The sequence below is a fragment of the Macrobrachium rosenbergii genome, chromosome 16, assembly GCF_040412425.1.
Source record: "Macrobrachium rosenbergii isolate ZJJX-2024 chromosome 16, ASM4041242v1, whole genome shotgun sequence".
Classification (NCBI taxonomy): Eukaryota; Metazoa; Arthropoda; class Malacostraca; order Decapoda; family Palaemonidae; genus Macrobrachium; species Macrobrachium rosenbergii.
In genome coordinates this window covers 35123311-35142507 of record NC_089756.1, presented here as the reverse complement: position 1 = coordinate 35142507, position 19197 = coordinate 35123311, and the positions used below count along the sequence as shown (strand labels likewise).

Sequence of the window (19197 nt, the reverse complement as noted above, 5' to 3'; positions counted from 1 at the left end):
TGTAACGACCATTTTCACTGGGGCTGTCGTTCCATGTTTGGTACTTAAGATAAGAGAGTCTACAAAAGGTCCTACTCTCCCCGTTTCTGGTCCCAGATAAGTGACATTTCTTTTCTTTTTCAGGAACTCAGACCTCACTAGGTTCCTGTCTCCTTCTCTAAGATGGACAATGGCCTCTTGACCCTTTCTTGTGGGCTCAAGGTGGACATTAAACGTCAGAGGGACACCAGGATACTCGAGGTTCCCAGCCCTATTTTCCTTGTTCTTGATGAAGAGTGTAGATCCATTTTCATCGAACCGGCGGACAAAACCATAGCGCCAAAGCACTTCCCTGCCCAGGGAAACGTTCGGATACATGTATCTGTTCTGAACGTAGAAATCAACGACAACTTTTATGTTGTTGTCGAGAATCACTTCCACGTTCTCGATAACACCTACAACTGCTAAATCCCCGAAAAATTGGCGATCGATTGTGGAAGGCGTCAATTTTATCATGTCCTGGTCAAGGCCTAAATCCACGGCAGCATCCAGGGTCATTATGGAGTAGCAGTTCAGTTCACACGTTGCCAGACCGATTCCCCTGAAATGGTTATTGATCACTACCTTGACCATGCTGGTGGAGCTCACTGCTGCCTCCGGCTGTTTCTCGAAGACAGGTTTCGTCCTCATTTTAGTTAGAGCCTGAAGGTCCATGTAAGGCTCACTATCCAGGGTCGCAATGTACTTCTTTACGTAAACCTTCCATCCATTAACGGTGTTTACGTGCACATTGCCTTTTTCATCCCTCTTTCTCATGTCAGCAATGGTCTGTAGCATTATTTCCTTATCAAACTCTTTTTCTTCCATGGCTGTTTCCTCAGGGCATTCTTGCCTTTCATCGTTCAATGCCTCTTCTTTTTCCTTGCTACTGTCGTCTCTTTCCTTGCTACTGACGTCTCTTTCCTTAATAGAGGCTTCCTGTTTCTCAATGGCAATTTGTTTTTCACCGTCAAATTCTCGATTTTCCCTGTCGAGAACCACTTCTTCCTCATACAGCGATTTTACAATCTTAAACAGGTCCTCTTTTTTCCGATTAAAGACTTGCCGTTCTTCACAGAAAACTTGCTGCTGTATGTCAAACGACTCTCTTTTCCTTTTCAATTCTTCTTTTTCCCTGAAGAGATCCATTCTTTCATTGCGAAGAGATTCTTCCATTTTTACCAAGTCCAACTTCTGGCGAACAAAGTCTTCCTTTTCCTTTTCGAAATCTTGTCTTTCGCGGCAAAGGGAATCTTTTTCTTCGTCAAGCTCTTGTCTCTTCAGGACGATAGACATTTTCTCATCGTCAAGAATTTTTCGAGCTTCACTGAGGCTCTCTTTTTGCCGGTGACATTCTTGCATCTCTTTTCTGAGGGACTCTCTTTCGCAGGCAACACTAACTTCTTCTTTTGCGAAATCTTTTTCCTTACCAAACTCAGAGCCGGACTTCTCTTCGTCAAATCCAAATCCAAATCGTAGTCCTTTCCTGACTGCGCTAATCTTCTCCTCGAAGACTTCCATCAATTCTCCGAGAAGACTTCCGGTTTCCTCCTCAGCCTCCGCCGGAACATCGTCTCGACTTGGCTGGACGTTTTCGTCAGGGTGGACATCATTACTCCGAGGCTGTGACTCTCTGGTTTCAGTCTTTTCCGTTCCGATTGTTTCCTCTTCTACTTTCCCGCTTGCTGCCTCGCAGGAATCCACCAGGTCTCGCAAATGTGGACAACAACAGTAAATCTCATCCATAACCTGGAGAATTTCCTGCGCTTTTTTGGCCTGTTGGAGCTGAATCCTGTGAGCATTAAGATGGTCCTTCTTGGCGATATTCAAAGCACTGAAATCAAGATCCATAATTTCCGAGATGAGAGTGCGAATGAAGTGATCCTTGACTTTCTTGATTTCCTTTTTCACCTTCCTATGTTCCGTCGTCCTCTTGAAGAATTCGAACACCTTAATTCTTTCAAGCCGAGTTGGGACGAATGCAGAATCCTGCGCGTCCCCGAATAAGTTATAAGAGCAAAATCCTTGTAAAAGGCCACTGGAAAACACAAACAAATTCAACAACAGTACACAAAACATTTTTATGACTGCTGGTATGACGTGCCTGAGAGAGCCCTAGTTTCCAAAAATGCCACTTGTCTCCTCCGAGCTACTATAGGATCCATGGAGCCTCCAGAGAAGCTTCGCTGGCTCCGAGGAAAAGGGATTTCGGCTTCTTCTGCTGGAAGGCCTTCGGTATCCAGACAGAAGATTCCACTGAAGCCTCATGCCGATCTGGGAGGAGTTATGTACATGAGACTGACTTCATATTAATCTTTTTTTTCGTTATTAAGATTTTTAGTTCCGAGGCGGATTCACACACACACACATACACACACACACACACACACACACACACACATATATATATATATATATATATATATATATATATATATATATATATATATATATATATATATATATATATATATATACGAGGTAAGATTTACAATGAAATGCATGTTACAAGACATAGTGTATTAAAAATATATACGTACAAAGCATATATCCTTCGTCCAGCTGCTGTGGAATTGATTTTTGTGATCAAGTCCACAATAGTGGGACGAAAGTTAAACTCTGTACATATAAACTTTTAATACACTATGTTTTGAAACATATTTCACTGGATCTTACCTCACATTTCTGAGAAGTATGGCATAGTACTTTATAGTATATTTATATATATATATATATATATATATATATATGTATATATATACAGTATATATATATATATATATATATATATATATATATATATATATATATATATACATATATATATATATATATATATATATATATATATATATATATATATATATATATATATATATATATACATACATCTGAAGAGAGAGAGAGAGAGAGAGAGAGAGAGAGAGATGAACTGCATTTTCTTAAAGCTATTTATTCACTTCGTAAAAGGATCATCAGGTGAAAAACAAAGACCCCCTAAATTTTACAAATCTCATAACGTCCCAAAAAGGCATATAGGGAGTTCAAAAGCTCATAAATAAAATAAAAAAAGAATCTGGTGGCAAAGGGCATATATAAGTACTTCTCCTGTGTATTCTGAAGCTTACTATTAGATTACGAAAGTACAGCGAAACTCTATTCCGGTAACACCGACTAAAAACAAAAGACAGTCGAATAATGGCGTCTTATCCTCTCCGTTGTTTGTCTGTCTAATACAAATCTATTTACCGGACTGACGTGCAGGTGACACCAAGTAAATCTAAAGCCATCCGAAATATAAAATGCGAGCAGGAAAAGAAGAAAGCAGGTTTAGGCGGCGCAATTCCCGAGGATCATCCTCCTGTTTGCACGAGGAAACAACAGGATTAAAGTAAATCAGACTCTCGAATCTTTCCGAATAGTTTCGAACGCTTTCGTTTTTCGCCACGAAGGTAACACGCGTCGATGCGTGTAACATTCCAGTGCATTCGTGAGGACTTTTGAATGAAAGGATAAGGAATAAAACGCATGAGTTTTCAGGAAAAGGAAAGGAAATATTTCTAAGAATTATTACCATCCGAAGCTGTTTTTCCCGCTGTATGTGATACGATTACTACGGGGAATATCAACTTACTCATTTGTAGGGAAACATGTACTAGAAATAGGACATTTTTGCAGTGGTTTACAGTTCTGTGTGCGTGTGTGTTTGTGTAGAGAGAGAGAGAGAGAGAGAGAGAGAGAGAGAGAGATTCATAAAACCGGGTTGATTTTTTTTTATCCCTACACGACAAGTAAGTAGAACACAAAATACAAAAAAAATCTTCAGCACAGGAATATACAATATCATTCTGCGCATATTACAATGTTACACATTACATAGCCAAAGCAGACAATAGACCAACAATCTGCTATATTTCTCTTTTTTTTTCTCTAGAACTTAGAACACAATAGTACAATCCCTCTATCTTCCTAAAGGACCTACCATAGCATGTGTGAGAACGGGACTCGCAATCGTACAATCCTGCACCAAAGTACTGTACAAGCGGGCTCACTAACATCCAAACATTATCACCAATTACAACAAAACACGATCCCTGTATTGCAGCATTCAATGACGACGTAAATACACAATGGCTAATATGCCAGACACATAACAATTAGATTAACAGAAGTTTATGACACTCGATAACGCCCTAATGTCCTTACAGAAAGGATGAAGCAGTGCCGTTCTTTGGATTATTTGTTTGGATATTGTCAAAAGGGATTTCATGAATATTTTTTGGAACGTTATCTTCACCACCTTGATATGGAAGAGGTTTCGAAACTATCTCCAAGTTTCATAATATAACACGCCTACCTTCTCTCTCTCTCTCTCTCTCTCTCTCTCTCTCTCTCTCTCTCTCTCTCTCTCTCTCTCTCTCTCTCTAGGTCTATATATCATGCAAGGAATGTCATCACCATAAATCCATGAATCAGCGCTCTAACTATTCTGTACAAAAATACTCGAGTGTATTCCTGCTTTGAAGCTAGACACCATCTATTTTGATTTTCTGTTCTGATACACATTTTAATTAAATAAAAGCTGCCATAGTGTATAAATGTGTATATAATTTACATGGGCTATATAGATAGATCAATAATCAGTCTTCAAGTGAGGAGTAGCGACTACTTTTTCAATTTAAATCTATCCGCCACCTAATAAAAACTGACTGAATATCACATTTTTCTCAAAATTAATGTCGTCAAAGAAAAATTATTTCTCTATTAACATGGAGGTTAATTCACTTTATCAAATCTAATTGCAAGGATGTTGGGTTTTATGCAACACAGGCGAACACTGAACGCGCCTGGGGCCAGATCTCCCAAAAGTTTAGCATCATCAACCATTTTGTAATACACATTCCCTTGATCCGCTGGATTCCGCCAAGATTTGTCAGCTGAACATAACCACGAATTCATTTTCGTCTAATATAAGTTATGACGCCACTGAAAGGAGAGGAATTTTAATGATCACATGAAACACTCAATACAGTTTTGTTTGCGGGGTTTTAATTTAGCTGGGAGAAACTTGTTCATATGTTTCTTATCGATCTGTTATATTTTTTATCTGTCTACTGCAAAAATCTTACATGACTGTTTTCCTTATTGCACAATAAATAAGCCAAATAATTGATTGAAGAGATGATTGATAATGCTGAAAAGTTTTTAACTTTGTCAAGAATTTCCACTAGTTAAAGTAAATTCTATTTGTCTCTTATCTCGAAAGGTAACCTAAACAGACAATACTGAGAATATGGTAACAAGGTTATAAGCAATTTCCACGGCACCATCTTAATTTAGTCAGATTGTTATTGACAAAGGGGTTATCACATGACCAAAAAAGCTGAGATTCACCTTACATAGCGCTTCGTGGAAGGAGTCTTTGTCATAGTCATATCTGGAGATCACATTCCTTTGCTCTTCAAACGAATATCCGGGGAATTGGGTCTTGGAACAGAGACAAAACACATACACACACACATACACAAATATATATATATATATATATATATATATATATATATATATATATATATATATATATATATATATATATATATATATATATATATATATATATATATATATATAAGATGGAACAAAACACCTAACATAAAACGTAACAAACAATCAACTACCACATTCATTCCTGTACAAACACTGTACGATTGTTCTGATTGTTGTTCAACAAAGAGGCGTTTTGCCTAAAAATACAATTTCAAAGCAAAACGTGACAGCGCTCACCTGTGCAAACACATGCAGGTGACCGTGGCTAATTACTACACCTGTACAGATGCTTTTCTGTATTTTAGACAGATTGTTGGTTTAATTCTCACCTATCATAACAATTAATTTATCTGGCAAGATACTTGTATTTATACATGCCATCATACATGTGGTAAGACGAATTGTATTTTCTTGCCTATCATAACCATTAATACATCTGGTAAAATACATGCATTTATACATATCATCACATATGTATTTTCTTGCCTGTATAACAATTAATCTATCTATTGTATCTTCTTGTCCATCTTGCCTAATAACAATTAATCTATCTAGCAAAATACATGTATTTATACATATCATCATACATGGGGTAAGACGAATTGTATCATCTTGCCTGTCACAACAATTAATCTATCTAGCAAAATACATGTATTTATACATACAACCATTCATGCGGTAAGACGAATTTTGTATTTAATAAAATGTGTATTTTTTTTTATACATCTGCAGTATAAACAATCAACATTAGCAATCTCCTTTTATTCCCCGAACTTATTTACCATTCCTGAATCAGCACCCTTGCAGACAAGATTAAAAGTTTTTTTTTTTGTTCCCTGGTACCGAGAAAAAAAAAAAAGCTCCCTGGTAAAAATCACACGGTTTTCTATGAGGTAATTTGCGCTATTTCATTCCGTTCTCTTTCCCCCTTTTATCGAATGTTTTCCTTTCCAACCACTCTCTTCTCACTCCTTTTTGTTTTTCTTCTGTTTGGTGTTTGTGGAGTTTTATTCATCCCCGTTTTCCTGTTTTTTTTTTAGTGTTTTTTTCTAGTTTCGTTTTCTTGTGCAAGAACAGAGTAATAGGATTTTTTTTTTTAAATCGTTCTGAAGACGAGTTATAAGAGATAATCTTTGTAAAATAACATGGAGAGAGAGAGAGAGAGAGAGAGAGAGAGAGAGAGAGAGAGAGAGAGAGAGAGAGAGAGGAGTATGTTTTTCACCTCTGTTTTTTTTACCAATTCCTTCATTGTGTCTTTGACTGATTGTGTTTTTATGCCAGAATGTCAGATCAAGAATGCCTTCTAGGAAAAAGGAATTTTCGATTCTTGGTTTCAAAAAGAAAAATCCACGTAAGGGGGCAGTACCGTCAGTGCACCTCACACGGTGCACTGCAGGCATTATTTAATAGGTTCTTTGTAGCGTCCCTTCGGCCCCTAGCTGCAACCCCTTACATTCCTTTTACTGCACCTCCGTTCATATTCTCTTCCTCCCATCTTACTTTCCACCCGTTCCTAACTATTATTTCAACATTATTTTCAGCGGCGAATGACCTTATAGGTCACAGCACTTGGCATATGGCGAAAATTTTATATTCCAATTCCACAAGGAAAGAAAAAAAAGGCATAACACACAGGTCTGAATGATGAGCAAGAGACGATATGGAAAATGATGATGAGTCTACTTAATAAATATTTTTGATAACACACTCGCATGAACACAGGCTTTTCTATATGTATGGATGTGTATGTATATACATATACATACATATATATATATTATATATACATATATATATATATATATATATATATATATATATATATATATATATATATATATATATATATATATATATTAGAAGATAGCACATTCTCCTGCAACCTCATTACAGATAGAAACTGAAAACGTCCCTCAAAAAAAAAAATCATGGAAACAAACAAGAGCAACAAACAGTTTACTGTACATACCAACTTGACCCTAATCCAGCACTGGGGTCAAACCCAATTTGCATATTCAAGAACTTCAATGACGCCCACAACGAGGACCTCTACCACGCTCTCGAAAAGGGTGACCAAAAAGAACATGTAAAGCAGAAATAAAAGATTTTGCTGCTGATTATAATACATTTTCTTCTCTTTCTTGGATTTCATAGAATAAAATAGAATATAGAATTTAGGCCAAAGGCCAAGCGCTGAGACCTATGTGGTCATTCAGCGCTGAAAGGGAAACTGAGAGTAAAAAGGTCTGAAAGGTGTAACAGGAGAAAACCTCAAAGCAGTTGCACTGTGAAACAATTCTTAGGAGAGGGTGGAAAGTAAGATGGAAGAAAGAGAATATGAACGGAGGTACAGTAAAAGGAATGGAAGATGTTGCAGATAGGGGCCTAAGTAAGGGACGCTGCGAAGAATCTTAAATAATGCCTACTGTGTACCGCGTGAGGTGCACTGATGACACTAACCCCTACGGGGAAAAAAATACAGGTTTTATAAGGCAGAGTAAGATACAGATTCTTCACATTTTCGTAAACAAAAAGCGACAGCAGTCATTAAATTAAAATGAAGTTTTCATCGGAAAACATTCAGGTATAATTAATAAATAAAACAACACAGACCAACTCCTACCTCCGGATTTCCTGCTCAACTTTCCATCAAAGAGAAAATGAGAAAATTCTCTGTAAATTCCCTCGATCTCAGACCTGCTCTCAATTACCCTCCTTGTAGCAGGTTGTAACCGCCATTTTATGGTTCCTCTCCATCCCTGTCTCTCTCTCGTTATCATCCCCTTCTTTTCGAGCTCTCTCTCCTCGCGGATTATTTCTCCTCTCTCGTCATTAGCCTTTAAACCCCTCTGTTTCTCTTTCGCCTTCCTATTATTACTCCTTTCTTCCTTCCTCTTTCGCGGAAATGGATCCCTTTCAGCGCGGTGATGCCTTTGCAAGTGGCTCCCTCTCTTTCTTGTTCAGCCTTTTAAATAAAGGTCTCGGTACTTCTTTTTTACTTTCTTTTTTTCCTTTTTTGCCTTGATTAACTCTGTGCCTGAATCTCTCCCCTTATTCTTTCATTAACTGCATATATTATCTTTTAATATATCTGCTCTGCTTTTCATTCATCACAATTATTGCGTTTAAAATTTATTCGATTTTCCTTGACTTTTTAACAACGTTACGAGTAGAATTTGAAGTGTAATGAATGAGCGAGACTGACTGATCGTTGGTTATCTGGCGTCACAGCTACCAAGGTCATGGACAAGGATGCGAAAGAAATAGCAGAAGATAGAATGAGGAAGAAGAGATTAACTGGAAGGCGAGTGGAAGGAAAATCTGTTCGGAATGACTGACTATACAGTCATTATTCATAATAATGATTATTGGCATACTATAATCAACGGTATATCCGACTCAAAAGATTTTTTCAAGAATTAAAGAGACAGAAAGGACTCTGATATTGATCATTGTAACGTTGACACTCCTGGTTTTATCATATTAATGTCTCATAATCTTAGGATAAAATTTAACGCGAGGAAAGACTCGCGATGACACATTTTTAATTGAACATTTACAAGCGCAAACTCCATACACTCACACACACAGAACGTATGCACGCTTATGTGTAAACGCGGGTATGTATATATATATATATATATATATATATATATATATATATATATATATATATATATGGTACATTTAATTATTTAATATATATATATATATATATATATATATATATATATATATATATATATACATATATGTATATATATACATACATATATATATATATCTATGTATATTTATGTGTGTATGCGCACACGTATTTACTGGTACACGTTTTAATTCCGCAGTACAAAATCTTTTTACCTACAGAGGCCGATTTATTTACCCATAAAACACCGACAAAAATTCCCGAAATAGCGCACACGCAAGAATTAAATAAAAAAAAGTAGGTATTTTGAGAGCGGGTTAGTTTCCCCCGTACCGCGAGCTGGATTTTACACATTCAAATAACGAGAATCGGCGCGCATCAGGTTTTGAGTGATTTTGAAAACTTTATTATCAGTAACCTTTTTCCAGACACGACACCGGGCGGATTTTCTCGATGTGTTTGAACAGGTTTCAGTTTCAGTGTTATTCACTGAATGCTCGAATGAATAAGGTCCTTTCACTGTTGAATGTGTTTTTGGATGCTTGAGCTATTGCTGCGGTCATCAGTATCAGAACAGAATTGAATATAGAATTTACGCCATTGCCCAAGCACTGGGACCTATGAGGTCATTCAGCACTGAAAGGAAAATTGACAGTAGGTAAACCTCGCAGTTGCACTATGTAACAATGGTTAGGAAAGGGTGGAAAGTCAGATGGGAGAAAGAGAATATGAACGGAGGTACAGTAAAAGGAATGAAAGAGGTTGCAGCTAGGGACAGAAGGGATACTGCAAAGACCTTTAAGTAATGCCTACAGTCCACCACATGAGGTGCACTGACGGTATTAACCGCACCCCCTCCCCCGCTTTGCAGTGGGTCATCAGTATTCATTTTTCATTCATTCATTTTTGAAAATTACGTGCTAATTTTTAAGTTTCGATCTGTTAATTTTAAGTTTTCGATTTGTATTTTATTTGATTGTATATTTAAATTTTAAATATCTTGATATATTCCTCTTCTTGTCCTAGTAATATTTCTTATTTTTATATCTAGTCTGGAAATAATTTAACACTTCCCAAAAAGTTACTCCTCTTATTGTCCTAGTAATATACCGCTCATCCTAACATTTACCTACTAATTCATATTTTAGTAATTTCGCGTCTTCTTGAATGTCTAGAAATAATGAAAATATCTGTAACAATCCCCAAAAAGATTTGCATAAACTACATACCAGAGAATATCTAACTATACCAATAAATAGAGTTAAGATACTAGAGAATATCTAAAACACCAACAAATACAGTTAAGTAATTATTCATCCAATTACAAATATAACTTCATTACAGCCCACCGAACATTTTTCAAACTTCACGCCCACACCTCGCCGAATTTTGTCAGCTTCTTCCCAACAGGCAAAACTCACGGCGGCCACTCGTCACGCGAAAAATTCCTTCGGGGAAAGATGGCCGCTGCTATAATTTCTCATTTTTGCATGTGAAATGCTTCCAATTTCCCCGACAAATCTTCATGAAATGTAATTGAACGCGGCTGCTGTTATTTATACGAGTATTATCCGCCATGCCGTTGAGGCATAATTATTGCGGTGTCGATTCGGCCCGTGTGATGTATTGCCAATGAGGACGATCTTTCTCTGAAGCGAAGCGTTTGTTTTTATTTATGCGTGGAGCTTTTTAGTCATAATATCGGTTTCTCATGGTGATAAAAATGGTGTGTTCTTAAACCTACTTCTTATTCATATGTAAAAATTATAACTTAATTCATTATTATTATTATTATTATTATTATTAGTCATAACATCAGCTTCTTATGGTGATAAAGATGATGTATCTTAAATCTTTCTCTTATTATTATTATTATTATTATTAGTCATAATATCGGTTTCTCATGGTGATAAATGGTGTATTCTTAAACCTATTTGTTATTCATATGTAAAAATTATCTTTTAATTCATTATTACTATTATTTTTTTATTATTATTATTATTATTCATATTAAAATTATAATTTAATTCATTATTACTATTATTATTATTCTTAGGGTGTAGGACCTCTTTCAAACATGTTTTGTTGAATATGATGGCAGCCTTGGTTAAAATAATTAATCATTCTACTGTCACCGTTCGCACCTTCAAATAATTAAGAAAGAGAGAGAGAGAGAGAGAGAGAGAGAGAGAGAGAGAGAGAGAGAGAGAGAGAGAGAGAGAGAGAGAGAGAGAGAAATAATTAGTAATTGTACTGTCACCGTTCGCACCTTACAATAATTAAGAGAGAGAGAGAGAGAGAGAGAGAGAGAGAGAGAGAGAGAGAGAGAGAGAGAGAGAGAGATTCTGAGAGAGAGAGAGAGAATGTAGATGGAAATATGGCAAAAAAAAAAACTCGAAGAGGTGCATAAAAGACACCTAAGTCACACAACTCAAAAAAAAAACGCCTTAACGGATCGAAGAAATTCGATCAATTTAATGCTGAGATCAGAAATCGCTGAGAGAGAGAGAGAGAGAGAGAGACATCTGCTCTTCTCTCTGCCCACCGAAAACATTCCTGCAACTTCCCTTATCACTAAGCACCAGTCCATTGTCATACTCTGCTTCCTCGCTGAAGTTTTGGCACAACTTCAACGAAATAGACATTGGAGAGGGTCATGGAAAAAAAAAAAGAAGAAGAAGAAAGGGGTTATCTTTGGTGGAATTTGAAGAGAACTCGCGAGAGAGAAATAAGGGAAAAATTCAGACTACTCCTCCAATATGGTTATCTACTTTTTCTCTTTTTCTTTCTTGTTCTTTTGGAGCGAGTGTGTATGTATGTATGTATGTATGTATGTATGTATGTATGTATGTATGTATGTATGTATGTATATGTACGTATGTATATATATATAAATGTATATATATATATATATATATATATATATATATATATATATATATAATTATACATATAAATACATAAATAAATATATATATGTATTTATATATTTAATTATGTATATATAAATATTATACATATTCATACAGTATATATATATACATATGTATATATAAAACCAGGAATCAATTGTGAACGTGAAAGATCTCCGAGAGAGAAGAAAATTCGATTTTTATCCCAAGATGTTTTGACTGGACTGCCAAGGTTGCTAGAATGCTCTCAGGACTGGGTTTACGCTTGATTATCTTCCGCAGTCCTACAGATATGTAAATGAGTCTTCGGCTCGCGTCCAGCTGTTAAATGACTCTCAAGGTTCGAGATAAATTGGAATCAAAATTGCCTGAGAGGCTGACACCTTAAAGTCCATCCAACAGTTATTTAGTTGCTTTACTGCAAGCATTCTTTCACCATAAGTAGCTAAGCGACTTGTTACTTCTTTCAAATGAACGCCGTGATATTCTTTGGAAGTGAGAATTTCAAGTGAATGGCCATTGTGGACTTGTTTCATTTGAATAAGATTTATCTTCTGAGTAATAATAATAATAATAATAATAATAATAATAATAATAATAATAATAATAATAATAATAATAATAATTTACTTCATTCTGGTTCTTCGTACTTAGTGGGCCTTTCCATAATTGCATGATTCTGGTATGAAGTCAGTGTTTTTCCACTGAACTAATATTTTGTCGTCTAGTTTTCCTTATTCTTTTTCCTTTATCCTTTATTCTTTCCTCTTCACACAACACTGTTCTTTCCTTTATTGATATTCATGTTCTATTCATTCCCTTCGCTTTTTTTTTTTATTTTAGTTTCTTGAATTATAATATTGATGTTCTTCCTGCTTTTATCAATTTTCCTGTATACCAATTTCATACCTCTGTGATTACGGTTTCTCTGAATTAATTCATATAATTCCCGTGTTTATAAGTCTGAGTGCCTTATACAAGAACTTCATATACATATATATATATATATATATATATATATATATATATATATATATATATATATATATATATATGTATATATATATATATATACATATACATACACATATAAATATATATATATATATACATATATATATATATATATATATATATATATATATATATATATATATATATATATATATATATATATATATATATATATATATATATATATATATATATATATAAATTTCTACAAATAAGACACTCATATTTATTGACACAGAAACTGTATGAAGTATACATACATACATGCATACATACAAACACACACACACATATATATATATTTTACTAGTAAAAATATTCAATCTCTCTCTCTCTCTCTCTCTCTCTCTCTCTCTCTCTCTCTCTCTCTCTCTGTCGAAACAGTCGAGCTAAATCAGGAAAGGCAGTCGGCAACGAGAGAGGTATCTCCTGAGACCATTTGCATTTATTCAAGCACCGTGTTAAATATACTAGTAAGAAGATATAACGTGTTTTTTGTTACTTCTACAAGAATTATATGAAGAGAGAGAGAGAGAGAGAGAGAGAGAGAGAGAGAGAGAGAGAGAGAGAGAGAGAGAGAGAGAGAGAGAGAGAGAATTTCATAAATATGCAAAATGTATTTCAGAGTGCAATAAAATCACTATCCTGGTCTTCCCAATCTTAACTTCAAGATTTAACATCAAATGGACGAGTCATTAATTATGTGTTTTCCATCAAACTATTCTTACGTAATACCTATCTCAATTCTCTTCCCCTTCTTCACATCTTTATCTCGCAATCTCCAATTAATATTCATACTTTTTCTTCTAACATTAACGTATCACATCGTTGATTAAGAACAACTCCATTTATCTAATATATCTGAGAAATATCTTTGAATATTCTCTCTTTCTCAAAGGTTCTTCAAGATCTTTTGTAATGAATTGTTAATCAGTTACATTTAAGCATTTTCTTTGTTTTAATTCTACTATATAATGATTCATTTCTAAATTCATTTCACTAATCTTCAACATTTGCTTCGTCATTTGTTTTATATCATACTGGATAATCATTCGAGAAGCGCTCTTAATCATTTTAATTCAGTGATTCTTCTTTCAGTTTTATCTCATACTTTCTACGCTCTTTCTAAAAGTTATTAATCTCCAAACATTTTACAAGACGTCCCGTTCAAAATACACTTTACTCTTCATTCATTTTCGTTAATTCAATGCTTATTCACTCGGCTATCTATTACTTTCTGAGCTCCTTTTAAAAGTTATTCATCTCCAAACTTTTTACGATACGTCCTATTCATTTTCCTTCATTCTCATTCATTTATTTCCATTTCTCATTCATTTAGTTTCATTTTATTTATTTCTCATTCAATCCCCTTCATTTCCTTTCTTTTCTCATTCATTTCACTTCATTTCACATTAATTTCCCTTCATTTCCTTTCATTTCTCATTCATTTCCCTTCATTTCTCATTCATTTCCTTTCATTTCTCATTCATTTCCTTTCATTTCTCATTCATTTCCTTTCATTTCTCATTCATTTCCCTTCACCTCTCATTCATCTCCCTTCGCTTTTCCCAGCAAGACGAGGAGGTATCAACAAGGTGATTGATGAGCTGGCTTTGGTGAACTGCAAAACAGAATGGATTTCAAGGCGGCGCTGATGTTTTTGTTTTCATTCGTTTTTTATGTATTACTTATACGTTTATCAGCTATGGAAAATAGTTATTGCTTTGTGTTCAGTTACGCAAAGAAATGATGATATTAACGATTGCATCTAGAGAACCACAAATCACCGCCAAGGCTTGAGCACCCTACCCTTGTAAACGTCCTCGTTCCCCTCCTCTCAACAGTCACATTTCCTACCTCTCCCAAAGTGTAATCAATTGCTGTCGTCAGGAGTTGAACTGAATTGAATTGTATATAGAATTTAGGCTAAAGGTCAAGCACTGGGACCTATGAGGTCATTCAGCGCTGAAACGGAAACTGACAGTAAAAGGTTTGAAAGGTCAAGTAACAGGAGGAAAAGATGGCAGCTGCACTATGAATCAATTGTTATGAACGGAGGTACAGTAAAAGGAACGAAAGGGGTTCCAGTTAGGGGCCGACGGCACGCTGCAAAGAACTTTAGTAATGTCTACAGTGCACAGCAAGAGGTGCACTGTCGGCACTAACCCCCTACAGGGGCTGTCGCCAGGAGGTCTGCCTTTTCGTTAAAGCCGAAATATAAGATTTTGCGTAATTCTGCTAAGAGGAAAACGAACAGAAATGAAGCCGCCCAACTAACAGAGAAACTCAAACACGCGCCTCTATGTCAGTGCGGAGAATGACAGCACCTCAGCCCCTGTCCAGGTTCCGTACTGCAAATTCCAGAGGTGTATGCTAGCACTGCACCAGCCCTGGTTTTTTTCCCACGCCCCTAGGTTAGGTTAGGTAAGCCTAGATGGAGACGTGGGGAGTAATTTGGGTGTGGGAAACATAGTGAGATTATTTTCAAGAAAATTCTATGGTTAGTTTTTAAGATGCGGCGTCCCGCTTTTTTCAGGGGAAGGTCCTGGTACTCGGTTACATCTTGGGAAAATGCGACCATACTTTTAACGTACGAACGTGCCATCTCGACCTCCCTTATATTACTGTCAAATCTGACAGTATAGGTACACTAGTAAAATACAGTAATCGTAGGTGTATGTGTGCACTAGTAATATATAGTATATATACAGGAAAAATACAAAGATACCAGATATGGTAATACGTCGTAATTATGCTGGAAAAATACAAAGATACCGGATATAGTAATATGTGGTAATTTACTGAAATGACCTGCAAATACAGCATAATAGACTCTTTTCCTAAGCTTGTGAATATTACATATGGAATACCGTGTGTGTACGTCTGTAATTGTAATAGCCACAGCTCTCTCTTAACTTCTCTAATTCTTCACAATTTTGGATATGCTTGTTACTACAAAGCCTTAGAGAAATATGAAGTAATTCTGATGTTCGGGAGCGGGGATCGATTCCGCATCCCGAGTAATCAGAACGAGGTCACGTTGCCTACCTGACCACATATCTATATATTCAACGTATTAACATGAATAGAAAGCAAACTGTATAGATAAGGACATTATGTTAATTCTAAGCTGAGAGCAAAATTACTATATATATATATATACTGTAATATATATAATTAGTGACATTTTATATATATATATATATATATATATATATATATATATATATATATATATATATATATATATATATATATATATATATATATATATATAAAGTAAATGACACAACAAACAATATTGTGAAAGAGATCTCGGTAATAACAATCGTATGACCGCAAAACCCAGTAAGTACTTACTTCGCCGCAGTTGTGGTAACTTGCCCGAAGGCACGGCGATCATTTGAAGTAATAAATGAAATCAATTAAAAGCGCCCGCGTGAGCATAAAAGAGAATAACCGATCAAAGGGCAGGAATAGCCATAATGAAAAGCTCCTCTTGGGGGCTGCCTCTGTTCCGTTCCTACTCTTTGGAGTCACAAAACACTGCGTGAAATTTATCGAGATAAAAACGATGGAATGCAGTAGGAAGAGTTGTGGAACTTCAAGTCTCTCTCTCTCTCTCTCTCTCTCTCTCTCTCTCTTTTTTTCTGTATCCTCTCTCAACATGCCACTCCTTTCCTTCTTCTCTCTCTCTCTCTCTCTCTCTCTCTCTCTCTCTCTCTCTCTCTCTCTCTCTCTCTCTCTCTCTTATGTAACCTTTCTCTCTCTACATTTCTCTTTTCCTTATTCTCTCTCTCTCTCTCTCTCTCTCTCTCATCAGTACCCTCTCTCTATATGTCTCTTTTCCATCTTTTCTCTCTTCTCTATATATCTCTCTCTCTCCCCCTCTCTCTCTCTCTTCTCTCTTCTCTCTCTCTCTCTCTCTCTCTCTTTAAATTTAACATAACCACACTCAAACGGAGGCCAGAAAAAAAGGAGAGAGAGAAAAAAACAAGAGAAAATCAAATAAAAGCTAAACTATGGCCGTACCCCTAACCGCCACCCCCACCCCCCCCCGCTACTCGCAGCAAGAAGAATTTTTATCTGCAATTCCGGGTCGTGGCCGACCTATATCGAAACCCCAAAGTAACGAGAATCGACGCGGAATGGTTTCGCGAAAATCAAACGCGATACGTAAAAAGGACCCCGGGGGAATTTAGGGCGTAAAAGGACCCCTGAGGGGATTTAGGGTCAAAATATTCTCTCTCTCGCTTTTTGTCCCCGAAAGTGTCAGTGATGCAAAACCTACAGATTTACAGTATAGTGCGTGCCCCCGTAGGGGGTTAGTGCCGTCAGTGCACCTCACGTGGTGCACTGTAGGCACTGCTTTAGGTTCTTTGCAGCGTCCTTTCGGCCCCTAGCTGCAATCCCTTTCATTTCTTTTATCGTACCTCCATTCATATTATCTTTCCTACATCTTGCTATCCATCTCTCCTGACAATTATTTTATTGTGCAACTGCGAGGTTTTCCCCGTTACACCCTTCAAACTTACCTACACTCAATTTCCTTTCCAGCGCTGAATGACCTCATAGGATAAAATAAATCTGTCCCTATTTTTCTTATGTTATCCTTCACATATACTAGACATTTGCTATAATAAAGCCCACAAAAAGTTTTATAGTGAAAGTAACAAGGAGAAAGAAACCCCTAAGAACATTCTTAGCTTGCCTTATTTTAGTGGTTTTGAAAACATAAAATCATTGTTAAAATCTTTTAATGTCAACCTCGTTTTTTCCTATAATAACACACTAAAAGGAATGCTAATAAAAAAATAGCCCTAAGGAAAACAACAACATAATATATAAAATTCCATGTTTGGACTGCCCCTCTTTTTATATCGGCCAATCCAGCAGGGATTTAGATGTACGGATTAAACAGCATAAATATTCTGTCAAAACTGGACAAACATTTAATGCTCTATTCATTCGTTTAAGTGAAAACTCTCACAGGATAAACTGGACTGAAAGTTCAGTGATTGCCAGATCGAACGATTTCTCCTCTAGAAATCTCTTAGAATCTGATATTATACAGCTTACTTCCAGTCGGAATATTAATCTTAGCCCTGGCATGTATTATTTGGACCCCTGTATAAGTAAAATGTAAAAAAATTACCTAAAAGATAAAATCACTGACTTAATTAAAAATTAGTTACCTTATATATTTTTTATTTATTCGTACGTTTAATATAAATATTTTTTTGTTACAAATGTTCACCCTGTAAAAATCTTTATAATTCACAGAGCTGTATATTTTTTTATAACATCTTGTTGTGGTCGGTCACCTTGTATAATCTTTTAATTGTTCTGCCCTTGTTTTTTGAGCCGTTGAACCCAATCCTTTGTAAAATCTCTCAAATATTAACCATGTTTTGTTGTGTCTGCTAATCCTTTAATTGTGTTGGATTCCAGGTACATATTTTTTTCCTTTGTAATTAACCATCTGTCATTTATACCAGCCTTCTTTGTAGACTTATTTTTATATTTCTTCAGTCTGCTAAGTAAAGGACTAATGTCGAAAGGCCTTGCAACACTCCGTTGTTTCTCATTCATTCGTGGATTTTGTCTTTATATATATATATATATATATATATATATATATATATATATATATATATATATATACATACACACGTGTGTGTGTGTATGTGCATTCACCATACACTTTTTTACCCTTGGGTTCCACAGCAAGTGTCTAGAGATGAAGCTTCTACTTTACATTTTTTGTGTAAACTCTCATTATATCTCTCCTTTCCCATTTCTCTCTCTCTCTCTCTCTTCCCATTTCCCTCTCCTCTCTATGTCTTCTGTATCCTCTCTCTCTCTCTCTCTGTTCATGTAGCCATTAACCAAAGTGTCACGATAAACAGATATGATTTTAGTGATGTTGGTAGTTTCCCATTTTTCGTTTCATTATTATATATTCAGTTAAATGATCGTAACATAATTCGCTAGATCTTGGGAACAAGACCCATTGTTCCCTATAGGTGGAAGTTATTCCCAGTGTAGTGAGTTCGATAT

General features: G+C 35.7%; 1 protein-coding gene across 1 annotated transcript in view; it reads left to right on the top strand.

Annotated features, from left to right (window-relative positions):
* The first annotated feature begins 2181 nt into the window (after window positions 1-2181).
* The window catches only part of LOC136846930 (golgin subfamily A member 6-like protein 25), a 44104-nt gene continuing 27088 nt past the window's right edge, over window positions 2182-19197 (top strand). Inside the window, exon 1 of the mRNA XM_067118184.1 lies at window positions 2182-2306. Coding sequence (XP_066974285.1) covers window positions 2182-2306 — 125 coding nt within the window. The remainder of the gene's footprint in view (window positions 2307-19197) is intronic.